Source organism: Apteryx rowi, unplaced genomic scaffold (assembly GCF_003343035.1).
Source record: "Apteryx rowi isolate R43461 unplaced genomic scaffold, aptRow1 scaffold_25, whole genome shotgun sequence".
Classification (NCBI taxonomy): Eukaryota; Metazoa; Chordata; class Aves; order Apterygiformes; family Apterygidae; genus Apteryx; species Apteryx rowi.
In genome coordinates, this window is record NW_020448863.1 from 693,099 (window position 1) to 720,534 (window position 27,436).

Genomic DNA, 27,436 nt, shown 5'->3' on the forward strand with positions numbered 1-27,436 from the left:
CCTTCAGCCTGCTGCAAACACAAAGTTGTGAAGCTTAATGTTAGGCAAAATGCTGTAATTTGTGAAGAGGGATCTAGCATTAGGTACACTTTAAAATGTAACTAAATTAGGATCCTACCTCCGGATTAAATTTTCAACCTCTAATAATTACATAGGAGTAATAAGCAGAAAGGCTGCAGTTAATCAGGGATCAATTGTTAACATTTCTGTGGCTGCCAAAACTCTTGCTGCCTATGTGTGTCGTCTATTCTGTCCTCTTCCTGACACAGAAAGATAAGTAGCAACTTTGAAGAAAAACAGAAGGGATTTACTGTAAAACGAATGTAGCTATTTTGGCGTGGGAAAAAATCCAAATGAAATAGGAAATTATCTCTGTGCAGGATTCAAGGAGAAACTTGGATTTCTTGTGCAATTTTCACAGATGGGGGATGATCTACGTCAGGATATGCTAGTTCTGCAGATTATTCGAGCGATGGACAGCATTTGGCTCCAAGAGGGACTGGATATGCAAATGATCATTTATAGATGTTTATCTACAGGAAAAGGCCAAGGTCAGTGTAGATTAAAAAGGTTACCTGTATTACATTGTTCGTATCTCATGTAAACAGTGGTATGCAAAAATCTTCCCTTCAGCCTTTATTTTCATGGATATTTTATTTATCTTCCCCCTTAAAGTAAAAAGAATGCTCAGAACTTCAGTTGTTTGGGCCCTAAATTCTACATTTGCATGAAAGTTCATGTTATTTATTCATTCTTCCTGTCCAGAAGAAGTACAACCAAACTCACTGAATTTTGTAGCACCCTAGGCTAGTATTTTCCAGAAGTCTCAACCTCCTTACCTTGCATCAGATTTTTAAAAGTAACTTCCCACAGCAAAAGAAGAGCTTTGGAGAAAAGTGGCCATAGCTACTAAAGTTTGTAATCTAGTGTGATCACACTTAGATGCTTAAATGAACCTAGATACATGTGGCTACAGAAAATAACCTGTAGACAAGTGATGATGACTTTGCAGTGTTGATTTTGAAATTTTACTCTTGTTATTTATGCTGCTAAGGGCAGGTCTGACTCATCTGAAAGCTTTATTTCTCTCTTTTATGGTTGTTATAACAGAGCTATAGCAGGGATGCCAATTGCTTGCTAAAAAATTTACTGACAGCAATAAGCTCAACTTTTTTTTTTACTGACTCTCCGGATCTTTTACTGAAAATAATTCTAGCACAAATAGAAGACTGATGTATCCAGATTACCTGCTATACAGAAAAACTGCCAAAAAAAAGAAAAACAGAAAAAATGTCTATTGCTCTCTGAGCCACAAAGCAGAGAAAATGAGAGAGGATGAGGGATCCAAAGGAGGTAGGAGGAAGGATAGATGGGTGCATGCACGTGACAGGTGCTTAATGAGACCTGAAAAAGACTCCTCCCTTCTTTGTAGAGATGGGAGTCAAAGCCTGAAGGCTTCTGCTTCAAAGGCAAATAACACAAGAATAGTATTTCTGAACATAGTATTATAGTCTCTCTGATATACTAACACTTAATTTGATTTTTGCTAAGAAAGATATAGGGAACATCTGCAAATAATTTTCTCAGTCTGACAGTCTTTTACTTTCAGCACCGTAATAGCAGAAAACCTCTCAACTTCTGACAGGTTTTCCTCACAATGTCTTTCCATATGAGTCAAAGAAATTTTAATATATTGGATTTACATCTAGTGATTAACGGTAAAATGACTAAGTGATGYGCCTATGGTCAGACAGGACAGTTGTGCTCAGGTATACTTGTATACCCAGGTCTTTCCAGTCCTAGGCTAATGACTTACTCCATGAGCAACCTTTTCCACACAAGTAGGGGTGGGAGATGGTAATCATGTAGTCATGGGAGCATGGAAATCACTTGAAAAAATCAAGCAGATCAGAAATGTGGAAAGCAGATGAAACACTGGTAGGATGCTGCTTTTCCAGGCATGGTATTATGGGGGAACCTGTCACCAACTGAAATTTTTAGGGAAGATCTTTCCTGTAATGCAGGGATGCAGGATGATGTGCCAGGGGTCGCACACAGCAGGGATAGTGATGGAAGGCTAGCAAGCCAGGTCTCCATCCCAAAAAAGGAATTAAGTACATGTTATAGAGGCATAGAATTCAAGTGAAGCATTGCAAAATGCTTTGATTCTGCCTGCATTTCAAAGACCCAGTATATGTCATCTTGGATCAAACTAATTTCTTCAGTCCCTAGTATTTTTTCTCCCAGCTGTGATCAGCGTCATACACTGCAAAAAAATGGGTGTAGCATTCTTGACAATAAGCACATGTGAAATAATTTTATATTTAACAGTAAAGATCTGATCCTGTTTTTTATAGATTTTTATTGTTTGCATATATGTTCTACCAATTTTGAATCCTGTTAAATTGTTGGCCTTGGTGGTACCTTGATGGAATTATGTCCACAGTATGGTTATTGGCATTTTTATTTGTCACTCGTGGAATTGCCACTTTTCAATTTGATTAAGTGTCCTTTGTTTTTTGTTTTCCAAGAAAAAGAGAAAAAAAATTCTTATCTATCTTATCTATTGTATTCATTATTTTGTAGGCTTCTAAGCTTGCATTTTTTCTGCATGGAATGATCCAACAGTATATGATATGCATTGATGCTCTTCATATCTTTTTGAAGTTGCAGGCTTTTTATGTGAACTCTCTTCTATCTGATTAGGATTGGTACAGATGGTGCCAGATGCTACCACGCTAGCCAAGATCCACAGGAAGTCTGGGCTGATCGGACCATTGAAAGAAAACACAATTAAAAAATGGTTCCGTCACCACCATCCTTTGGAATCAAGTTACCAAGAGGTAACAACATAATGAAGTGTATTATACGTTTCATGTTTTGCCACGAGAAGAAAGAAATCAAATGGCAGTAAGCAGCAAAAACAAATGACTTGGACTCAGGACAGTCACATACATGTAAACTAGGGAATTGCCTTAAATGCCACCCTCCTTCTAAGGAGATATTGCTCTGGATCAGGTGCATTTTAGTATATTTTCTATAACAATGTGTCATAGAGATGTTTTGGAAGATGTTAGTGAAGTGAAAAGAAGCTGAAGTAAAAGGTAAATATTGAACCCAAATGTATTTATTTTTTCGGTTTAGCTGGCTAGATCCTTTATTTTATGTATAATTCATGCAAAGTCTCAGTGGCTTTCGTGTATTTGGAAATGCCCGTATCTATACCCACTGTTTTAGAAAGCTGTATTTTATTGAAACTACCTATTCATGTGATATGTCATGCTTGTCATGATATGTCATGCTTGTTGCATCACCTTATGGGATCCCATGTAATACAGCTGGTTTTATGCAACATGGCATTAAGCATAAACCAAGAAATTGGGAAATTTTATCTACAGAATCAGAGGCTTTCCTTTGAAAGGAACCACTTCTGTTCATTATTTGTTGGCTGAGCATGTTCTAAGGTCCATGAAAAAACTTCTTAATGTTTGTGTTGCTGGGTCAATTTCTGAACCCTTCTCTGTGTCCACAGTAGATTAGTAGCCAGAATTTTAAATGAAGCGTAAAGGGGAGCTTTGAGTATTTACCACTCTGAAAAATGAGGTGTTTTTGTCAGTGGTGATTAGCAGACAGATAACTCTCTAGCATAAGTATGTTTAACAAACTTTAGTGTTTCAGTAGTTATTCCATGGGTGTTTGTTCATCTACATTTTCAGTAAGACCACTTGGATTCCTAATATATGATCTTGATTCAGTTCAACAGAAACAATTTGAATAGAACATTTTGTTTTACAAGTTTATATGTTTACAGTATTAATGATAAAAATGCAGCCAACAGTATTATGGTAAAAGTGCAGCCAACATTTCAGTTGAAAAGAGAGATAGCTATTAATTATTGATTTGAAAACCTGACTTCTTGCTGTTGCTACTGTTTGTAAGAAGTAACATATATGTGGAATATTCTAAAACCAATTGCTACACATTTTCTCTCAATTTTTTTTAAACATAAAACACAGTCAGCTCTGATTGCATAGGACATGCATGAAATTGCTACTATACATTTATCTTGCACTCACTGCTGAATGAACCTTTTTCTTTGACTTCTTAATAATTTTTTACTCAAATAATACTGTATCTGAGGTGCTCAAAAAACTCATGCAGAATAAGCTCCCATATCCTTATTTTACAGTTGGGTGAACAAAATCACAGAAAGATTAGGTGCTTTATCCAAAGTAGTCTAGTGTGCAAGTAGTACAGTTAGACATAAAATTCACCAAACTCTTGGACTGTGGGCTAAGCACTCCATAAGTACTGTTGTCCATATCAGTCATTGCGTGTGGCACTCTGCAACTGCAGGGAAAACCAGAGTGCCTAAATAATTATTTACCTTGATTAATGTAGGTTTTGTCCTACATAATAAACATAATAAATGAAATAAACGAAAATTAGGATTGTTTTGGTTTCTATATAAATGAATCACGTTGTGATTGAGATTCATGAGAAATTCAGACTTTTGAATAAGAATTACATTTATGGTTGTTAAACTGTAGTAGGTAAGAATAGAAAAAAAAGGCAAGAGCTATCATTCCTTATGTTTTGGAGTATAAGACCGACCATCATTTGAGTCAGGAATAATTCTCTCCTGTGAGAGGACACTGAAAAGGTATGTTGCGAAAGAGATTTGGTAGATTCCTCTGTTAGGAGAACTTGCAGTTCTTAAATATTTCCCACTGAAATTAGCAGAAAACTTGGAATCGGCCTATGAGCAAGTGTCTAGTGAGCAGATCATTAGCTTACACATTTTCCTACATATGCCATGGGCACATTATTGGCCCAGAGTAAGGTGGTACTGTAAAGAGATTCCTGAGATAGATCTGAATGAGCCAGCCTAGGCACAAGAAGCGGACTAGACATGGAAATACACATCCCCACCATGTTAAATAGCTTGTCAGAGGAGCAGGTTATATTAAACAGGACAGAATGCCATGGTAATACAGTCAGACTGGTTTTTGGATTAATCACTCTCTCGGGTCTTTCTGCATGACACTAGGTTTGATCCCATACTCTATTTGGTTTCATGGATGCTTTGAACGGAAAATGGTTTAACCTTTCTTTGTTTCTGTTCATTTCTGTAAAATGGGCTTGAATTCTTTGGGCTGGGATATTGTGAGACTTGATTAATTAGAATTTGAAAAAGGCAGTTGAGTTCTGGAGAAAAAAGATGCATGTAGGCACAGAACAATTGTGCAAAATAACCTACTTTAATTGCAATGCAAATGATTAAATTAATGGATTTCCAACTCTTCTGATTTTTGGATCATCACTGTTTTTACAATATAAATGCAGGCTACTAAATAGAAAATGTCAGTTTCCTGACAAGAAGCTTGCTTTGCTTAGGTGCCTTTCACCTTAGAAGTTGTCCACAGAATTCTAAGTGTCTGTAAATCACAAGTTGAAAGCGCTGTGCATAAAACTGTTGTTGCATTGAGCCTTTGAAATTTGCTTACTACTTGTTTGAGTACCAATCTTACAACACTTGTGTGTTTAAATTTTAGCTAAATGCATAGCATTTGTAGGATTCACGATTTTTGGTTTTCATGTTAGTGTCACAAAGAAGTATGTCTCTCTATATTTTCAGTAAGTGTTTTTTACTTTACTAACTAGGCAATAAGAAATTTCTTCTATTCCTGTGCTGGCTGGTGTGTTGTTACCTTCATCCTAGGAGTCTGTGATCGACACAATGACAACATAATGCTGACAAGTGCTGGGCACATGTTCCATATAGACTTTGGAAGATTTTTAGGTCACGCACAGACATTTGGAGGCATAAGAAGGTTGGTATCTATAGTAACACATATAGTAAGCTTTAAAACAGTGTTCTGAAAAATTCACAGCCTTACCAGCACCCATGAAAAATATAAATGAGATCATGCATTTTTTCTTCCTGAAGTTCCTCAAACAGTATTTTTCTGCTGTTCACAAAACCTCTAAGAATATAGGAATGACTGAAAGAGAAATTAAGACGAGGTATTGGAGATCCCCATTTCAGTCTACAAAAATCTAAATTCTTGTTAGGTCAGAAGTTTGAATTAGATTCAGTTCAGTAGTGACCAGAATTAGTAAGGGCTGGCCTGTGCCAAAAGAACTCTGATTTTTTTAATAGATGAATGCTCCAAAACCATAGCTTTAGCTAATTAATGACTTTCTTGCTGTATTCAGAGAAGAGACCACATTTTCCAAATAGACCTGGAGAATCAATTGTGCTCTCTCTCACTGGGTGAAATTGCAACCTCTTTATCATCTTTTGAGTTTTACATCCATCCGCACTGAGGTCAGCATTTATTTTGCAAATATCTGATTTTACTTAAGCAAGACTGTGATTTTTTTGTTGTTGTATCTGTCTATAACATAGTTATCCCATGATATACATAGGGAAAACACTGAGAATAGTCATGTATTCTAGTTCCTATTGTAAACATGCCATCAAGGAATGAATTGGGATAGGTAGGATAATGTCAGTATACACAAAACACAAGGAAAATGTTATAGTAGTGCAGACAACAGATAAATGATCCCAAGTACTGACAAGATGAGTGGTGTGGGTCTTTCCTCCACATTCCCTAATAATTTCCAGAAATAGTCCCAGAATGAATCAGTTTGAGTTAATCATGCCTTTCTTTTTTCTTTCTTTTTTTTTTAAGCTGGCCTTTCTGTGACTATTTTAGACAATCTCAGTTTTAGACAGAAATAACAGTGTGGGAGTGTTGATATGAGGGAAGCTGATGGGGCTAATAAGTAGTTCTAAGACAGGCAGTCAAAAGATTTAGTTGCAGTGCTCAGAATTATCATCAGTCATTCTGGATATGCTCCCTTAATCCTACTTATTTGCTGTGGAAAGAATAATGCAGAACAGAATCATAAAAAGATACTCCTGCTCACTCTGACTCAAGTGCTGCATCCTGTCAGCAAAGCTGCTTTTGGAATCTAACCGGAATTTCCTTGAGCAGTAATTTTGTGCGAGGGGAGAATTATCTAGTGGGAGTAAAAGATATGACCAGCTGAATATAGTGGGAGGCACAGCCTCCAAACTTAAACAGAAATTATGTAATAGCAGTAATAGTAATAGATGTTAATTTTACTGTTTTACAATTCAGTGATACTACATCTTCTTATTAAGTCTGTGAAAATGACTTAGAGAACCTAGTCATTTCCATAAACAGCAGACATTTTTTCCTGTTTCTCTATGCAGTATATTACTTTTTTAACAATAAAATAAAATGATAATATGTTTTAGGCCCTTCACTTAGCTCCCTTATAGTTCCATAGTCAAACTAGGACTCACGCTTTTTCTGTAGGCTGTAAACATCAGAGGACAATAGTTGTCTTACCCCCACACCTACATGTGACTGAGCAGCTACAAGGTTAGAGACTGTACTTCTCGTGAGCTGTATGTGCCTTCAAGAAATGCAATGCTATTTGTAACACAAGGATGTAGGGATATTGCATTTCTACTTACAACAAATTTCAGGCTCTCAAAATTTGAAATTTTCAGTGCTATTTGTGTCCACTTATTCCCTCATAGCAAATCCTTGACACAGTTTTAGCCTCTGTTTTTTTAACAGCTCCTTATATTAGATTTTTATTTGAGTTCCTTGCACTCCCGCAGAATGCTTTCAGATCCTTAGAATTATTTGTGCTGACCCTTGGGGGTTTTTATAGTCAACACTAAATATATCCTTGTGAAATTCTGTAAGTGGCTTTATAAAATGAATAGCATCTGATACAAATCCCTATACATACAACTGGTCTTTACACACATCATAAAAACAGCCTTTTTTTTTTTTTTTTTTTAAACACAAGCTACTCAAATGAATTAAGGAAAAAGAGTCCCCATCTGTAGTGTTTATAATGGCCATTCCTTTCCCAAATTCAGAAAGATGACTTTCCTGCCACAGCTGTCCATTTTCTGTGCTCAGTGCGTGCTTTTTGCTATTAACCAGCTCTTACTCCTCATAAAGCTTCATAAGGTTAGGCCCTCCCCAGTATTCTGCATACGGAACCTTTTTTCTAATGTAAATAAAGTGAAAGATACCCGGCAGCCTTGAGAATAACACATTGTCACGCATGAGCTGTGGTTGTTTCTACAGAATATGAGTCTGAAAAGAGCCCTTTGAAGCTGATACGATTCAGGCAGACACAATAATTTCTGCATTCATGATTGTATAACACGCTGACAAGAGATTAGTTAACTCATTAGTTAACTGCCCTCATCTTTAAATGGTGTCCAGTAAATCTGCTCGGTTTTGATTCCAAGGTGGAAACCAGTAGCTCAGCTCTTACTGATTTGAGAGGGAAGAGGCATCAGTAATTTTCTGTCTTTTTCAGTGCCACGTACCTTCACAGTGCAGTGAATATGTTAAATGGTAGTAATAACCTATCTTTGCTTTGATCTAGGAACTAATGTTTCAGAAGAAATGTTGGAAGGAGACATATGATTTATCTAGCCAATGCTGTAATAACGGTGCTTGGGAGGAAAATTATTCCCAAAGTCCCACTGGGAACTTTCCTACTGAACCATGAGATTTCATTATCTTTCTTTTTTTTTTTTTGTCTTACTAGAAGTGTTTTGTTAGTGGTGATAAAATTATACTTCTCTTGTTCTATAATCCAGCCACAGCATTTGACCCCACATTCCCCTAAAGCAGTGAATTCCGCAGGTACACTTCAAACTGCTTGAATAAGTATTTATTGCGTAGTTTCATGACTGTGCTGTTCTTTGACTACTGAGTATTCGGTGGCAATCGTCTTGGACCCACTACCTACTGAAATAGGTGGAGTATTATCCAAGTAATCATATGGGAGCAGGCACAGTGATCAAATGCTGCGAAAGATGTCTGCTTGTGGTTGTACCTTCCATGGTTTCTTCGATTTTGTAAGAGATTTATCTAAAGCTGGTGCTAACTGAACTAATCCTAAATTTAGCAGTCTCATCCTGTCCACTGCCAGTCATTTCCAGCACCACCGTCTATATCTTTTCAGTCAGTGTTATGTAGTCTAAAATCTGATGACAAGAAATGAAGCAGTCCAGCTCATGGCACATTTTATATGCACCTCTTGATAATTTTGTGCCCTTTTTTTTCAAATAGACCATCATCCTACTTATTTACAACAGTCACTGGACTTTCTTTTCCCTGACCTGAATCACAGGGACCCTCTTGTCTTTGTGCCAAACTAATCCTGCATGTTGATGTGGTTTTCCCAGATGTGAAATCTGCTAAGTTGGTTTTCTTCTACGCAGTTAATTACTAGAGGCAGCCTAACTATTCCACTGGGAAATTCCAGTTTTTCGAAGGAAGTTTTAAAAATATGGGAAAATGGTGTTTCCCACACTTTCTTTCTGTGTCAGTGTTTTCCTATACAGAGAAGCACTTAAGAAAATCTGAGCATGTGGAAAAGTAGGAAAAGTTCCTCTTTTTATTTTAAAAGTAACTTTTTTTTTTTTAGTGTTAATAACTTAAGTGTCACTGTCTCGCTAGAAGTGTTACTCTGAAAAAAAGCATTTCTTTTGAGCTATTTCTTTCTGAAATGGTGAAGTTAGCATACAGTCAGGTAAGGGGGGAAAATAAATTGTATCTACATGCTTTGAGTGTTTTCCATCTTTTTGTCTGTCAAAAAATAGGAAAACATGGGGAAGAAGAGGGAAGATAAGAGTCTGAGAATTTCACATATAACTTTTTTCCTTTTTTCTTATTTCTTTGAGTACTTCTCAAAGAAGTCTAAGTCTAAAATTCAGTAATTTGAAAAAGAAATTATCATATAACCACTCTTTCATTTTCTAAATTTGTGTATGAAAAGCATTCCTTTCAACTAGTCTGTTTTACCTGCTGAAAAATTTCTTTTTCATTAAAAATGTACCAGTGTGCCTATTTATTACCTCATTTTTTACAGGTTAAATTTCTTCTTCCAACATAATTGGTTTGGAGTGAATTATAGTTTCTGTGAAGTATAGAGATCCATGTCACTATCCAACTTCACACTGGCCATATGTCACCCTCCAAAAATCTCTGACTGAAAACCTGCAAAGATTTAATTTCATGACTTTAAGCACCATGGTAGGCCCAGTGAACTTAATAAGATTATATAGATGTTTAAAGCTAATCATACCCATAAGCCTTTGCATAAACTGAACCTGCATTTTGAAAAGTGATCTACTTTTGGGTGAAACAATGTCACCTTGAAAGTGACAGGGCCTAAAGAGGTTTGAATTTATGAGGAAAGATGTCCATCACTTCTGAAAGTCAGATATCTCTAATTAGCTCCAAGTAAACACTAGAACCCCAGTCAACTCTAAAAATATACCGAGCAGCACAAGTTCTAGTCCTGAGGTTCATAGGCACTGATCTTTCTCCGCTTTGAAGAGGAGGTGTTTATTGTTACTGTTTTGATGCCTTCTCTAGTTATTAAGCCTGGACAATAGTTTGCCCTTTACCATTGGTTATTTATTTTCTGTCCTAGTCTCTTGTGAAGGGAACTCATCTAAAGCTTTTTGAAATCAGAGTAAATTATGTTCACTGTCCACTTAGTATCCTTCATTTTATTTATTATCCTTTTCAAAGTAACCAAACAGTTAAGGGAGGCCCCCAGTTTTCTCATACAGTGGCTGTACTGGTTTGACCCTATCCAGTTTTATTTATCTAACGGTATTTTTCTTCTGCTCCTTCCTTAATTATACGTTCAATTGAGTTCCCTGGATCTCAGTTCCCTTCTTCCACAGTTCCCAGTATCCTTCTTGGCTCTTATTTTAGTTGAAGCACAGCATTAACTGCTTTCCAGTCTTCAGGAACAGTTGTTTTCTTGAAGGAATTATTATGTATTCTTGTTAACAGTTATGTGGGCTGGAGATATTGTTATTTGATGCCTTTGGAGCTGCCAGTGGAATTCCCCCCACTTTGGGAGATTTACTGCACATGAGTTACTTAAATAACTCCATATTATCCTTCTCCCCGAGAGATTTCTTTCTCTCTTCTGCCCTTCTCTCTTTCTCTCAGTCACCCTGTGAATTTTTATAGAACATGACTCTAGAGACAAGAAGTTTAACAATAAAACAGAAATGAAAGGGAAAAAGACACTACGTTCACTGTCCACTTTGAATATATGATCTTATTTGTTAGCCTTTTCAGAGATATATATTTTCTCTTTTTCCTGCTCCCATCAAAAACATGTTTTGTATCATGTCTTTCTTCAAAACCTTTCCACACATACAGTTTTTATATTCAAGGGGGACCTGTTCTTTTACACAGACTCTGTGTACATCAAGCACTTTTAAATTAATCTCTGTTGCTTGGTATTGATATCTTTTTCTGATTGTTCTGCATACCACCTCTTTGCCCTTCATCCTTAACTGAAAAGCATACTGTTATAATTAATTTAAGTAGGATTTCCTCTCCTGCTCTAAGGAATTTCTGTGCATTTCAACTGGTTTATTCCTCTGTTTTGCTTGGTGATATATAAAACCGCCTGCAACCGTCTGCTACTGTGTTTTTCACACAGCCACCTCAGACCTATTAGATGAATATTCAGTAGTTAGGTGATATGAGCCCACTTGTTCAGTTTATTTTAACACATCTTTTAGGTCTGAGTTTTAAAATCTTTTTCTTTGCTGAAGATCAGTTAAAACACCAAAAGTAATTGTCAAACAATCTCTATTAAGAAGACGAATTGCTGCAGTCACATTAACTCTCACCTATTTTATCAACATAGTAATAAATTCCTAACAAATTTGCAAAATGTGATAGTCTTAGAAAATGGTGTAAGGCAACAGGAAAACTGTATCCAGCACTTTCAATAGTAAGCCACCAAATGTAAATTATTTAAAGTAGATAAAGGCTTTAAATCACCTTAAAATTGTAGTATAATCTGTTTGCTGGTGACTCTGAAGTGCAGGCTGCTTTGTATGTCTCTATTTGGATGTAGGATCCTGACTTGAAGCCCCAGAAGATGCCTGAGCCAGACACAGTGGTGCTTTTTAAACAGTCAATATAAGATGCACATGGTTGCAGAAAGGACAATGAAACTGTACAAGACACGTAAGTTCTTAGAGCAGAGTACATCTTCTTTGAGGGATGATCTTTTTTGGATTCTTCATCCCAGCTTGCTGTACAAGCAGTTGACTGTACAAGTAACTGAAATTCTGTGATATAAGTGAATAAATTCTGTGGTGAGATTGCAGCATAAACTAGTGATCACTGTAGAGACAGTGACAACAAAGCCAGTATGAAAACCATCAACAGATTTCTCAGACTAGTTTCGGCTTTCCCATCATGTGTCAATTGCCAATTTTCTTGTTACAAGATAAGGTTCCAGCTGAGTCCCTGTGACAATACATGCAACAAATGCTAGGTTTACACTAAGAACTGTAACCGTGTCTAACCTCAGCTATCAACATTTGTGTTAGCTATGTTGTCACTTAGCACAGTAATCCTATGGGACCAGACGTAATCAAATTTCCATGATTTACAAACTCACTAACTTCACTTAGCCCACAGTGAAAGGGATTTTGGTTCAGTCACATTCCCTTGCATTTTGCACAGGCAAAGAGCCACAAATAAATAGTTAACATGGCTCAGTTTACACGGGGAAACTAAATGCTAACAGAATGATAGATCAGAGCCTTTAGTCTAGACAAAGATTATAGCTTGCTTTCCACCATATCTGTTAAGCATGATTAAATCCTGATGTAACTAACTCGATTATTGATAGACACAGTCAAACATAGATAAATCTTCTAGAATAGGTCAGTCCAATACGTGAAATATTTCTTCTACTACTGATGAAAATAAAGGGTAAGTCTAATACAGTGATTTTTCTGGAAAGCTACATTAAGGCCCTGACAGTGAAAAATAATAATAGCAAAGTTGATACACACATAATAACAACTAACTTAATGAATAAATGAGAGCATAATGGTTTAAGAAGTGTGCTCAGCTGCCTAAGGAACCCAGGAGATCCCTTCTAGTTTGATGTTCCTGCCTCTAAAGATAGATGTTAATGTAAAAATAATATGGGTAAAACTGTAATCAGGAATGTGATTTTGAATTTACGATTAGAAATATTTTTCTGCGGTAGGTATCTCAAACAACAGTAGAAATGGCAGAAAAGGGAGAGAGTTAAAACCATGTTATCTGGTAAGGACTTTATTGCTGGTTATTTGGTTGAAGAATGTAGGTCAAAATATTAGGTGCATTCTGTGAATGTCCATGCCCTGTAGTTTACCTAAGCCAAGGCTACTCAGGTCATTCAGGAACATTTTTATGCAAGTGTTGTAAGCAGAATCCTTACCCAGGTCACAGGATCATATAGGTTGGGAGAGACCTCTGGATGTCTACAGTCAGCCTCCTGCTCAAAGCAAGGTCAGCACTGAATTCAGACCAGTTTGCTCACCGCTTTGTCTAGTTGAATCTTGAAAACCTCCATGGGCTACCTCTCCAGGCTGTCTGATTCAATATTGAAGCTCTTGATGAGGCGGAGATGGTCTCCTTGCCTGCAGGAGGTACACAGTAGTGGAAGATCTGTGTCACCAAGTGAAGGAGTTGCAGGAGGAGGGCAGCAGACTGCAAAGCATCAGAGATAATGAAAAGGGTATTGACCAGATCTTCTCAGAGACCCTGCAGGTACAAGAGGAGCCTCAACCCCCAGCTGTACTGAAGAAGGGGTAGCAGAATCTGTGCTTATGGGGTTGAGAAATGGAGATTCCCATGATGGCAAAGGCTAGAAGCTTGTGACTTCTGGCACCAGGAGGATGGCTCATGCCCCACATGCAGATCTGTACCTACAGAGCAGGTTCAGTGCCCCGGCAGCAGACAAGGGGCTGGAAGCGCCCATCAGATGAAGCATCAGTGCTGGCTGAGCCTGAACCACACAGCAGCAGGAGAAAGCAGTGAGTGGTAGCAGTGAGAGACTCTCTGCTGTGGGGGATGGAAGCCCTTGTCTGCTGATGTGACCTGTTGTCTAGGGAGGTTTCTGCTTGCCAGGGGGCTTGGATCCAGGACAATGTGGAAAGACTGCCAAGTTTTGTCTCACTCTCAGACTACTACCCTTGATGCGTATCAAGCATGATCCTGGAGCTTATCAAGCACAGCAGGGAATATCAAGCATGACTGTGTGGCTCTGGGGCAGAAGATCAAGGATATGGGGGCCCAGCTGATTTTTCTCTCAATCCTGCTGGTGAGTGGGAAGGGCTTGAAGAGGAGTGGATGTATTCTGTGGGTCAACAGTTGTTTGCACAGCTGGTGTCAACAACAGAGCCTTGGTTTTCATGACCCTGGGACCCTCTTTGAGGATCAAGGACTGCTTGGAAGAGATGGGACCTACCTTACAAAGGGGGGTAAAAGCATCTTTGCCAACAGGCTGGCCAACCTGATGAGGTGAGCTTTAAAGTTGGAACACCATGGGGGGCAGGGGGGCAGGGGGGAGGATGAATGACCCACAGTCAAGAGAGGTAGTGGTGGACCAGGTGGGCAAGCAAAGGGTGTAGGGTGATATGGACAATAGAGATCTCATAATGAGCAAAACAAGGCTGAAGGGGGCCCACCTCATGTATATGCACACAGATAAGTGCTGAGAGGACTGCATTATGAGGGAAACCCTCCTACCTTTTCCCGGAAATAAGCATGACTCAATGCCTCTCTGAAGTGCCTGTGAACTAACGCACATAGTGTGGGGAACAGACAGGAGGAATTAGAAGTCTGTGTGAAGTTTCAGGATGATGATCTCATTGGGATCACATAAACGTCATGGGATAGCTTGCACACCTGGAGTACTGCAACAGCTGGATACAGGCAGCTCTTTGGAATGGACAGTCTGGGGTGGTGAGGTGGGACTTGCCCTTTCTGTGAGAGAGCAGCAGGAATGCCTGGAGCTCTGCATAGGGATGGGTGATGAGCAAGCTGAAAACTGATGGGTCAGGATTAGAGGGCAGCCCAACATGGGCAACATTTTGGTGGGTGCTACAGAATGCCTGATTAGGAAGAAGCAACAGATGAGACCTTCTCCAGACAACTGAAAGAAGCCTTATGTTTACAGGCCCTTGTCCTCATGGGAGATTTGAACTGCTCTTACATCTACTGGAAGTGCAACATAGTAGGGCACAAGCAATGTGGGAAGTTTATGGCATGCATTGAGGACAACTTCCTAACTCAGGTGATCAAGAAGCCGATGAGGAGAGTTACTCTGCTAGACCTCATACTTATAAACAAGAAAGAAATGGTTGTGTATATGAAGATTGAGTGCAACTTTGGCTGCAGTGACCATGAAATGGTGGAGTTCAGGATCCTTAGAGGAGGAAACAAGGCAAAAAGCAGGATCACAGCCCTGGATATCAGGAGAGCAGACTTTGGCCAGTTCAAGAACCTGCTTGGAAGAATCCCATGGGAGACAGTCCTGGAGAGAAGAGGGGTTCAGGAGAGCTGGTTGATTTTCAAGGATCACCTTCTCCACACTCAAGATTGGTCCATCCCAACATGCAGAAAGTCAAACAAAGGCAGCAGGAGGTCTGCATGGATGAACGAGTCGCTCCTGACTAAACTCCAGCATGAAAAGGAAGGATATGAGAAGTGGAAGTGGGGACAAGTTATGCAGGAGGAATATAGAGACACTGCCTGAGCATGCAGGGCAAGAGTTAGGAAAGCCAAAGCCCACCTGCCATTGACTCTGAAGGGCAGAAGGAAGGGCTTGTACAAGTACATCAGCAGCAAGAGGAAGAGTAGGGAAAATGTGGGCCTGCTACTGAATGGGGCAGGGAACCTGGTGATGGGAATATGGAGAAGGCTGAAGTACTCAATGCCTTCTTTGCCTCCATCTTTACTGGTAGGATTTGCCTTAAGGAATCCTAGGCCCCAGAGATGCATGGGAAAGTCCGAAGCAAGGAATACTTTCCCTTGGTGATGGGAGATCAGGTATGGGAACATATAAACAAACTGGAGATGCACAAGTCCATGGTACCTGATGGCATGCAGCCACAAGTGCTGAGGGAGCTGGCCACTGTCATTGTGAGACCACTCTCAATTATCTTTGAAAGATCATGACAATTGTGGCAGGTTCCTGACAACTGGGGAAAAACAAATGTCACTCCTGTCTTCAAGAGCAAGAAGGAGGATCCGAGGAACTACAGGTTGGTCAGCCTCATCTTGATCCATGGGAAGGTGATGGAGTAAATAATCCTGGAAACTATTTTGAAACAAATGAAGGACAAGAAGGTGTCTAGGAGTGTCAGCATGGATTTAGAAAGGGGATATCATGCTTGACTAACCTGATAGCCTCCTACTATGAGATGACTGGCTTGGTGGATGAGGGAAGAGCAATGAATGTTGTTTATCTTGGCTTTAACAAGACTTTCAATGCTGTCTCTTATAACATCCTCATAAACAAACTGATGAAGCATGAGCTAGATCAGTGGATGGTGAAGTGGATTGAAAACTGGAAAAACTGCTGAGCTGAAGGGTTTGTGATCAATGGCACGAAGTCCAGCTGGAGGCCAGTCACTGGTAGTCAATACTGGATCTAATACTGCTGAACATCTTTATTAATGACCGGGATGATGGGACAGAATGCACCTTCAGCAAGTTTGTAAGTGATACAAAACTGGGAGGAGTGGCTGATACACCAGATGGTTGCACTGCCATTCAGAGGGACCTCAACAAGCTGGAGACATGGGCCAACAGCAATCTCATGAAGTTCAACAAAGGCAAATGCCAAGTCCTGTGCTTGGGGAGGAATAACCCCGTGCACTAGTCCAGGCTGGGGGCCAATCAGCTGGAGAGCAGCTTTGTAGAGAAGGACCTGGTGGTCCTGGTGGACAAGATGACCATAACCCAGCAGTACACCCTTGCTGCAAAGAAGGCCAACAGCCTCCTGGAAATGCATTGTCAGCAAGCTGAGGGAGTTGATCCTTCTCCTGTACTCAGCCCTGGTGAGACCATGTCTGGAGTGTTGTGTCCAGTTTTGAGCTCCCCATACAAGAAGGACACGGACCTATTGGAGCAAGTCCAGCAAAGGGCCAAAAAGATGATTAAGTGACTGGAGACATCTGAGGAGAGGTTGAGAGAGCTGGGACTCTTTAGCCTGGAAAAGAGAAGGTTCAGGGGGGATCTTACCAATGTGTATAAATACCTGATGGGAGGGAGTAAAGAAGAGGGAGCCAGACTCTTCTCAGTGGTGCCCAGTGACAGGGCAAGAGGCAATGAGCACAAATTTAAACAGAGGAAATTCCATTCAAACATAAGGAAAAACTTTACTATATGGGTGCTCGAACATTGGAACAGGTTTCCCGGAGAGGTTGTGGAGTCTCCATCCTTGGAGATACTAAAAACGCAGTTCAGCATAGCCCTGAATAGTCTGCTCTAGCTGACCCTGCTTTGAAGAGGGGGGCTGGACTAGACCATCTACAGAGAGGTCCCTTCCAACCTCATCTAATCTGTGATTGTGTGTGTGCAAGGATGCTGTGGGAGACTATGTTAAAAACCTTGCTAAAGTCAAGGTAGACAACATTCACTGATCTAGTCATTTCATCACAGAAGGCAATCAGGTTAGTCAAGTATGTTTTACGCTTCTTCTCCTTCATCTGCCCAGAAACAGCTTCTGAGAGTTCTCACACTATTATTTTCCCAAGGACAGAAGTGAGACTGTAGTTCCCCGAATTGTCTTTCTTTTTTTCTGTCCTTTTTGAAAACACGTTCAGCATTTGCCTTTTCCAGTTATCATAGGCCTTCTCCACTGTCCATAACCTTTCCAAGATGATAAGGAGTGGTGTCACAATGACATTGGCCAACTCCTGCAGCACCCTCGGGTGCAGCCAATCTGGTCCCGTGGACTTGCATGGGTGGAGTTCTCACAAGTAATCCCTGACTCGACCCTCATCCATTGCAGGTAGTTCCTCTCCTCCTTGAACCCTCCTGGTAAGAGCAAAGGCCTGAGACACCTTGTCGGTGAAGACTGTGTCAAAGAAAGTTTTGAGTAGCTCAGCTTTACCTGTGTCCACTGTCACTCATTCGGCAGCAGGCCCACATTTTCCGTGTTCATTCTTTTACTGGTAATGTATCAGTAAAGTTCTTCTTGTTGCTCTTGGTGTCCATTGCCAGTTTTAACCCTAGTTGAGCTCTGGCTTTCCTAACACCATTTCTGTATGCCTGGGCAGTGTCTCTATATTCCTTCTTGTAGCCAGTCTGATATATGTCCTTTTTGCCTTGAAGCTTAGTCATGAGTTCCCTGCTTAGCCAAGTGAGTCTCCATCTGTCTGTTACTGGAAATAAAAGCTATCAAAAATAGAATTCAGGGTAAACCCCTCAGGATAAATAAATTCTGGTTTTGTGGGAAGCTGTTTAAAATTCGTTAATTTGTTTATCTCTTCTACTCCCTTTTAAAGCATTGTGATTACTATTTGGCAATTGAAATTCGGACTGTCATTTTGTTTAGATGTAGATGGGTATATGTCAGTTCTGGATGATTGAGTAATATAGTCTCAGTGAGGGGCTTTTTACTCTTTTTGTGAGTAGATACAGATCTGTGGAACTGTTTACAAGATTTCTTCTGTAAAAGAAACAGAAAACAGAAAAGTCAGCTAAACATAGTATTGCAACACAAGCCAGTGATAATGCAAGTGATAGCAACCCTCATAGAAGTCAGCAGCAAAACTGCTGTTGAGTTCAGCAAAGGAAGTATTTATATTTTATGCAAAGCTGAGATCTACTCTTCTATTATGAGGTCACTTAAAATATATTTGCATCATTTAGATTCTATGCTTGCTCAAGAGAGTATAATCTCCTATAATGATGACAAGAAAAATAAGCACTGTGGAGTTCTCCTGGAGCGATCACCTTTGCCGAGTGATTTTTCTTTCCAATAGAAGATAATTTTATGAAATAGAGGAGAAAGAGGAGATATCATGTAACTTGATGTAAGTTAATGTATCCTTAGTGGAACACTTGTCACTTTCACAAATAACATTCTTATTAGTTAAGAAGACATTTTCTAGATAAAACTATTAGAAAGTGCCAAACTGCTTATACAACCATTTTTGGAAAGTGGTTCCCTGTGTTTCTGTGTCAAAATGGAAGGATATATCAAATGGCATACCTTTGGGGTTTGTTATGGGACTGATATCTTTCCATATTTTCATAGCAGCCAGTATGATGGGATAGAGAATATGTTTCTTAATTTTGTAGCAGACATCTATCATAAGAATTTTTTGATCATGTTAAAAGTCAAGGTTAGCAGTTGTAGGTAGTTTTTCAGAAAGAGATCTGAGGTTATACTAGACCACAAGCTGAATGAGTTGATGATGGAATATTGTATTAGGAAAGCATGAAATGTGAAAAAATCCTTTTGCTTCATGTGGCACTGGTAACACCTCAGCTGGAATACTTTCAACATTTTACTTCAAAAAAGATATGGACCAATTGCAAGGAGTCCAGAGAAAAGTAATTTAAATTATCAGACATCTAGAAAACATGACATATGAGAAAAGATTGAAACAATTGTCTACAAAAGATTGAGGAAAGACATCATAACAGTCTGCAAATATATTAGAGGCTGTAAAGAAGACAGGATCTTCATGTTGCCTTAGGAAGGAACAAGAATTGCTAGGCTGAAAGCACAGTGAGATTAGATGAGGCATTAAGAAAAAAAATCTTTGAGCAGAGATACTGGAACAGAAATTTCTTAGGGAGATTGTAGAACTCTGCTAATAGGAGTCTTTCAGAACAGGCTACGTAAGCTTCTCAGAAGCATGATTATTGTTGATCTTGTCCTGGTGAGCAGAAAGATGGACTGAATTATCTCTTGTGGTCTCCCTTCCAGGCCTGTTTTTTTTTTAATGACTCTGTGTGTGGTTGCTTAAGACAAATTTTACTGTGCAGTTTTTTACTAATTATTTAATATATGCAAAGGATATGCTTGCTCATGGTTTTTTCTGTGTCTACATATATATATATATATATGATTACTGTGATTAGATATCTTCATTTAGCTAGAGAAATAAGCACTTGCATTCATTGTGTGTGTGTGTGTGTGTGTGCGTGTGTTTTTAAACAAGCTTTTGGCTTTTGCTGTAGAGGAAAAGGTGTCAGTATTCAAACACTCCCTAAAAGCTTTTCCTATTTTACCAGATACATCTAAATTCCATATAGTCATGCTGAATACTATCAGTCACTCAGCCTAACTCAGCCTAAATGGTTTTAAAGAAGTCAAGGAACATATGGGGGTGGATGCTATTGAGCAGCTGATTTTAAATTGTGAACAGTTCTGTATGGTTTCTCGCACTCTGTCTCCTATGTCCACATGACAGCTTGGACTGCATCTGAAAAAAATAATCTATTTTGATCTCACTATACTACTGTGTGTGATTTGAACTTTTCCCTAACCACCACTATTAGGAAGTTTAGATTGGATTGGAGTAGAGGTCCTGTGTTGTTGATTGTCTGTATGCTTTTGCTACTTAATAAAAAAAGAAGTCAACGCATCTTTCTTAAATGTTCTATACCGTGGGATTCATAATAGGAAAAACTAAAACCATTGTTGACATTACAAGCTTTGTTATCAGCTTACATCTGATGTTTCACAGCAATGGTCAGCAAATCCTGACAATCTTACTGGTCTTCTAAGGATGCAGCATATTTCTAACGTGTAGTAGAGTCTTAGTAAGTGTTCCCATCACCCCAAACTAAGTTTGTTTTTGCATGATGATCAGTTCAGTTGCTTGAGGTTTTCTTTCCTTCCTCCCTCTCATGACGTATCATCCAAACATTCTTAATCTCCAGAGGAACTGTAAAACACATTCCCATGAAAATCTTGAATCTCTGAAAGCAGCACACAATAAAAAAACATAACTAGCCTTGCTTTTCCCTGAATTACTTGAGTAAACTCCCTTGACACAGCTGAAGCAACGCGTAACCCATTAATATCCAGCACTGCAGACTATCGTAAGTGAAAGTACTGCCTTTTTGACTGATTTTGATTATAAAACCAAAGGGCTCATTAATCCCTCTCATTAATGAGATCATCTAGGGCGTTAGTGAAGAAGAAAAAGAAAAAAGAGAGAGAGGTGTGATAAGGCAGCTTTAATGATTTTTTTGGTGGGAGCTATGCTTATAGACTGTACATAGTTGGCCTAGCTTAAGTCACACTGATTCCTAGCTTTTTCACTAGAAATGATGGTATCCAACATTGCCATTCTAACCCAGAGGTTATTCAAGGATGCTTCACTTCTTTATTTCTTTAGTCCACCACACGGGGGGAAAAAAAAAAAAGCTTTTGGTCTTCCACAGATTTAAAGTTCCACAGGTAAAAGGCTGTTCCTTGAAAATACCTCATCAAAGCAGAGCAAGAAGAAGAATAGCTACCCTCTTGAGTCATTTTTGCTAAACTAGTGCCAGCCATTTCATTAATTCGATTGAAACAGCAAATTGAAATAGATACAGATTTTAGGCCAAGAGGTTGTTTTCCCAGAGATTGTAGTACAGTCTCACTGGTCTTTGAGCATCCTATGGATTTGAAGTATTATAGGGCTTAGCTGTGATCTTAAGTATATGTTGGGATAAGCAATATTCATTTCATGTTTAGATCTTTTAGATGACTTCATGTGAACACATTATATAACAGATTTATGTGCAAATGGGTGATACGTCTTTCACAGTTGTTATGAGGGCTTTGGATGCATTGCTGATCTTTTGATCAAATGCCATCATGTAATACAAGGCTGTCAATTAGAAATGTACTTGTTTAATATAGAAATATAGGTTGTGCACCTGAGTGAGCTTCATGTGTGATAAATTAGAAAAATGATGACAGCCATTACTGTTTTCCTTGCAGAGGCTAAAGCAGCTGGTATTGTTTGCTGATGTTGGAAATTTTCACATGCATGATGGACTGTGACTTGCACTTGGCTGTCTGCAATTTTACTGAAGTAATTTTTAGAGTATCTAATCCCTACATGTTTTTTATATTCCAAAGGAGTTTGTGAAAGCAGCAAAAGACCTTTTGAGTGTATACACAGACATTCAGCCCTGTAGATCTGTTTTTTTCAAAATGCTAGACATACTGTTCAGTGAGTAAGCATCTCCTCCCACTAGAAGTTAGCTTTTTAATATTATCATGAAAAATAACTCTGTTATTCCTTCTAGTGGATCTGGTCTCCTATACTAAGTTGTTTTTATGCTTTAATTTCAATTGCAAGGTGCTCCCTTTGTGAGCAGCTAGCTTAATTAGATACTTGCAGGCATGGAGCTTCAGTATCTGATTTGCTGCAGGGGTTACCATGGGAGAGAGACTCTGATGTCACAAAACCTTGAGCAAAGCCAGGCTTAAATGCTCCAAGGGAAGGCAATTTTCTACATCATATTTTCCAAATTAGTAAGGTAGGGCAGGTGTGCCACCTTAGAAAAAAGTTTTAAATGATACTGAGAAATTTAAGAACTTTGTAAAACAGTTTAAAATCTTCATGCAACTTAACTTAATCTGTAAAAAATGCAAATGCGAACACATATGAGTTACATGTTCAAATGGATCCTTCAGCAACAGCAATAAGAGGTCAATGTTTGCAGTCATTGCATTATGTGGAAGATGGCCTGCAGCCCAACCCAACAATGTTATACACCATATTTCTTTCAGTAAAGTAATTTCTGATTGCAGTATCTATTTTCGGCTCAAGCAGCTTAATGTGGGATACTTGGGCTAGTTCAGAAAGGGCTATGTCTTCATACTATACTGGGTCTCTGGATGCAGTTGGACATCAGAAATCAAAGATGAATTTTGAACATAATACAAGTTATGGGAGCTTTAGAGCAGCAGTTTTGACATGGGCTCTTTTAGCCCAAAGACCTAAGTGCAGATAAGAAACTGAGGTTTGGTTTTTAAACATTGTCAAGATGCCAAAATGCTTTCAGATCAGAGTTTGGGTTAGACTTCTGTCCACTGATAAGTGTAAATATTAATATTGTTAACTTTCTAGCTCTCCCTCTCTTTCGTATTGGTTTCAACAAATTGGCTTCTGTGGTTCAAATTGCGTTAAGTGAAGATATTTAATACTTCATGTCTGTGTTATATATCTCTGTTAAAAGATAAGCTAAAAGATGAATTAAAGTCAGGTCTGGGAAAATCGTGCTGTCTGAAATCAGTAATGTACACAAGTTTTGTAATTCTCATAGAGCTACACCACAAAATTACACAATGGCAGTACATAGCAGTCACGCTATAAAATCACATTTTACACAACACAGAAAAATGTAAACAGAAAGAGTAAGAATGAGTAGTGTGGGCTTTCATCATTCCTAGTACTACCAGGCTGAAATTGAAGAGTATATTATAAAAACTTAATGAACTGGGTTGCTTTGAGATGACCAGTGACCATGGGAGATCTGTTTTTAAAGGTGGCTTCAATGCAAAACAGGAACCATTTCCAGGAATAAGAATGGGAAAGCAGTCTGAACATTTCTTGAGGCTAAGACCTCCAGCTGTAGCATGGAATCTCACTGCAACTTGACTTTTTTCCACAGCAGTACAAGGCAAACATTTCTACAGGAAAATGAAGAAACCTCCTGGGAAGTCTTTTTGGTCTCTTTTATGAAGGAGTCAACAAGCAGAGTGGGGTCAGGCTCAGCCCACGTGAGGTTTTAGCAAGAAACAAACTTACATCCTCAAATTTGTTTCTGCATTTGAGCTTCCCAAGAATATTTAGATTACTCAAATTCATTTCATATTAAGGGTTAACCTCCTGCACATATTTCCTTGGAATATAGCCCTCTAATATGTTTACATGCATCTGTATACACAGTTGTGATGAGTAAACCACTGCAGTAGTTTTTTCTGATGCAGTATTTCAGACCTTTCTAAAGCGATGGTAGCATTGTTAGCAGAAGCCTGGCTAATTCATTTTATTCTGCCATACCATACCACAGCAACAAACTGTGCAAGTGATAAGAAAAAAAAGGCAAGACGGTGTCAGATTCTGCTCCTTATTTAGTTTAGGGCGAATCCAGAATAACTGTACAGAAAACAAAGGAATGTATTTAGGTTTATTCTGTTGTAACTTGGGTCAGAAACATGCCTTCAGAATGCTGTATATTTAATGGCAGCACCATTCACTGTGGGTAATTTTTTCTTTTTTGGATAGTGGAATTGTAGGTTTTTTCTTAAATACACTTCTTGTCTAGCAGGGAGTTGATAATTATATCACATACTGTTTGAGTACAACATTTAAATATTTCCATACCAGGAGAGAACATGTTTCCAGATTCACGTTCAGGCAGGAGTCAAGAAATTAAAACAATGAGAGTTTAAAAAGAAAGAAAAAAAAAAGTTAAAGGAAAATAAGTAAGCCTCAAACTTGTTCAGTTGCTGGCTTTCTCACTAGGAAGCTCTTGCTGTGAGACCTGTCTCTGCCACAATTAATCAGTGCCACCAGGCAGAGAAATAGAGCTGTCTGCATTTGAAGAAGGGAGAGATGAAATAATGAAGAAGGTAATACTGGAAAAACAAATATGAATAATGAGTTACAAATATTAACTGTCTTGCATGATTTGCTTTTTTTCTGTGAAATTCTTTATGTAATTGTTCTCTTTTCAAGGGACCGAGCTCCCTTCATCTTCACATCAGAGATGGAGTATTTCATCACAGAAGGTGGAAAAAACCCACAGCGTTTCCAAGAGTTTGTGGAGCTTTGTTGTAGAGCTTATAATACAGTCAGGAAACACAGCCAGTTACTTTTGAACCTGCTGGAGATGGTAAGAAGCTTGAGGATGAAACCAAAAATCAGTTTCCTCTGGTGTCCTCTTCCCTTCTAAGACTTTTCTGCTGCCTCCTGAAGCACTGGGATTTAAAGAGGTATCAGCTGATACTCTCTGTGCAAGTAAATTGTCTTTGAGCATCCAATTTCATGTACGAATATCTAACAAAAGAAAAGCTAGGCTGTCTGTTTTTCCTTTTTTAATGGATCCTTTCTGGCAAAATTGCAGAAAACTGTACAAGAACTCAGGGTACAAGTTTTACATTCAAGAATTTCACTCAGTCCTTTTTTTGGGTCTTCAAGCAATTGTTTACCAACCCTTTTCATGCTTACAGCAAGACAAAGTAAACTAAATAGTCCACAGAGTGGCTGATGTTAAGTATGTAGCGGCGCTGCAGCTAATAGTGATGCCACTGGAATGTTTTTTGCACAGTTCCAGCCTCCCTTCTTAGGAGGGCAAATACAGGAAAGAGCAAGCACTACCCTCATTGAGACTGCTTACAAAATCCTTTTGCACAGGAATCTTTAGACCCTTGAGAGTTTTTATCCTTTAAGTGTTCCCACTGATTCACATGCTGTGGCAGATTCCGTCAGTTCTTTATGCTGCTGTTTACTTGCATGTGAAAGGTTAATGACAGGACTTTCACACCTCATATGCGGAATGAGAAAAAGTGATTTCAGTTGCTTGGCTAAGACATTACTGTAAAGATCAAGTCCAGGACTCAGGCAAAGCCTAGGTAACTGGTCTGTACATGAAAAAATCTATACAAGGTTATTAACAGAATCCCTGCTGAGGCCAGGGAGCAGCCAAGAAGTTGCTCTATAAACATGGCTCTATTGTCTTCAACTTTTGTGATAGGGAGAGAAGAAATAACTAGAATTTGCTCATCCTGTTTCTGTCTTGTCCATGGATCCTCATTGCAGTATACATTGAGTCATTACACAATACAGAGCAGGAAGGATTGCTCCAAATGTCTGAACCCTGCTTCTAAGTACTCACAAAGGTGCAGCAAAACTGTATTCCCATCATAAAGCATAATTTTGGCAAGCATGTGGTAACCAAATTGGCCAAAAACAGTGTAGACTGCAGGTGTAGCAGATACTGTCCAAGAGGTAGAAGAGCCTCTAGAAAACTCATGAGCACCCATGTCCCCTGACCCACAGCATCTCTGCATTTTTTAATAGATTTTTGAATCCTAAACTGCATGCTACAAACACAGCTATCTCTCTGCCAATCCCCTTGTTCCCAGTGCATTCTCTTTTTCTGCAGTCCACAGAGATATTGATGTTAGATTACCCTGGGATAATAGAGAGAGGGGGTTAGGAAAATGTTCTCTGCAGGATCTCTGAAATAGCCAGCTATCTGTGCTTGGGTATAGCTCAGATTTGTCTATATTCAGGGCATGCTGCATCTCCTTTTGTTTCTCCTAATCTGTGAGGAGAGGTAAGAGAACTGCTACAAATCAGTATTATAGATATGTGCATTTAGCATTTGGCAATGAACTGCAGTTCAGTTGATTGTGTTGCATTTCATAATTGAAGAATAACTGCCAGCATGCTCCCATCCCATTGATGGACACTGTATATCAAAAGAAAATTAAACAAACAAGACAAGTTTAAAAATGCTTCATTTTCCCCAGGGTTATTTGTAAAGGAGAGTCTGGTTATTCACTTGAAGTAGGGCATCCGTCAAAAACTGTAAGAATTGAAATGTTTTAGTTACATTGGTCATTTCTAGAAAACTAAAAGTGTGAAAAAGCTTCACTTCAGGTTCATTCCTGTGCAGAATACCAGATGATATCAGGAAGGGGCAAGATAAACTAACCACTGCCTATTTAAATCAACAGCAATCTGAGATTTCTCTAAATGCCTGAAAATCTGCATCGTCTATTTTCCATTCCCCTCTCACCTTCTGTTTTCTGAGATACTATTTGTAAAATGTGGTTAAAAAATCCAAACAACAAGGCCATTTCCAAAAAGTGCAGTGCTTGACAGGAGTTGTAATCTCTGCTCTGGATGGTCAGTAACTGTTAGTGGTTTTTAGCAAACTGCAGTTATGAACCACAAGTTGTCTTTTTGGCTCAATATGGGACTTAAGGCTTTTTCTTGGTGGTGAGCAGCATGTTTCTAGAACCAGTCCAACATTTGCTACCAGGAGTAAGAAATAATCCATGAAGTTCCCATCACTCTCAAAAGTAGAAACATCTGTGTGAGGCCCAAGAGTCTTGCTGGCGGAGTTCAGCTACATAAATGCCTGTAGTTCATCAGCTTTACTCTTACTAAAGAATTGATGTGAACTATTATAAAGTGGGCTTCCAGAGAATGCAAACACCATTTGACTAGTTTATAAAAAATGCAAAATCCATTACTGTCATAAAGATTTTTCAGATAGAAAATTATTTACGGGAGCTTAGAGGTGACACTAGACAGCAAGTAATTGATCTACTTGCCTATAGTGTGGATGAAGAAACAGGTAGAAACAGGTAGAGCTAATAGAGTAAAACAGGAGACAGTGCCTAGATGGAATATCTAAGTCTCCACCATCCTGTGTCCCCAGAGAAGTAATTTCAGCTTTCTGCAATTCATAAACACCATCTGGGAAAAGAGGATCAGGAAAGATCCTTGTTTCGGAGGACCCTGCATTGCGACTGCATGGCAATGCTA

The 27,436-nt window shown here is 38.9% G+C and overlaps 1 protein-coding gene across 1 annotated transcript in view; it reads left to right on the top strand.

The window, feature by feature from the left end:
* Positions 1-27,436, top strand: part of PIK3C2G (phosphatidylinositol-4-phosphate 3-kinase catalytic subunit type 2 gamma) — a 211,999-nt gene that overhangs the window by 130,657 nt on the left and 53,906 nt on the right. Inside the window, exons 21-24 of the mRNA XM_026066913.1 lie at positions 422-551; positions 2,707-2,843; positions 5,665-5,834; positions 24,614-24,770. Coding sequence (XP_025922698.1) covers positions 422-551; positions 2,707-2,843; positions 5,665-5,834; positions 24,614-24,770 — 594 coding nt within the window. The remainder of the gene's footprint in view (positions 1-421; positions 552-2,706; positions 2,844-5,664; positions 5,835-24,613; positions 24,771-27,436) is intronic.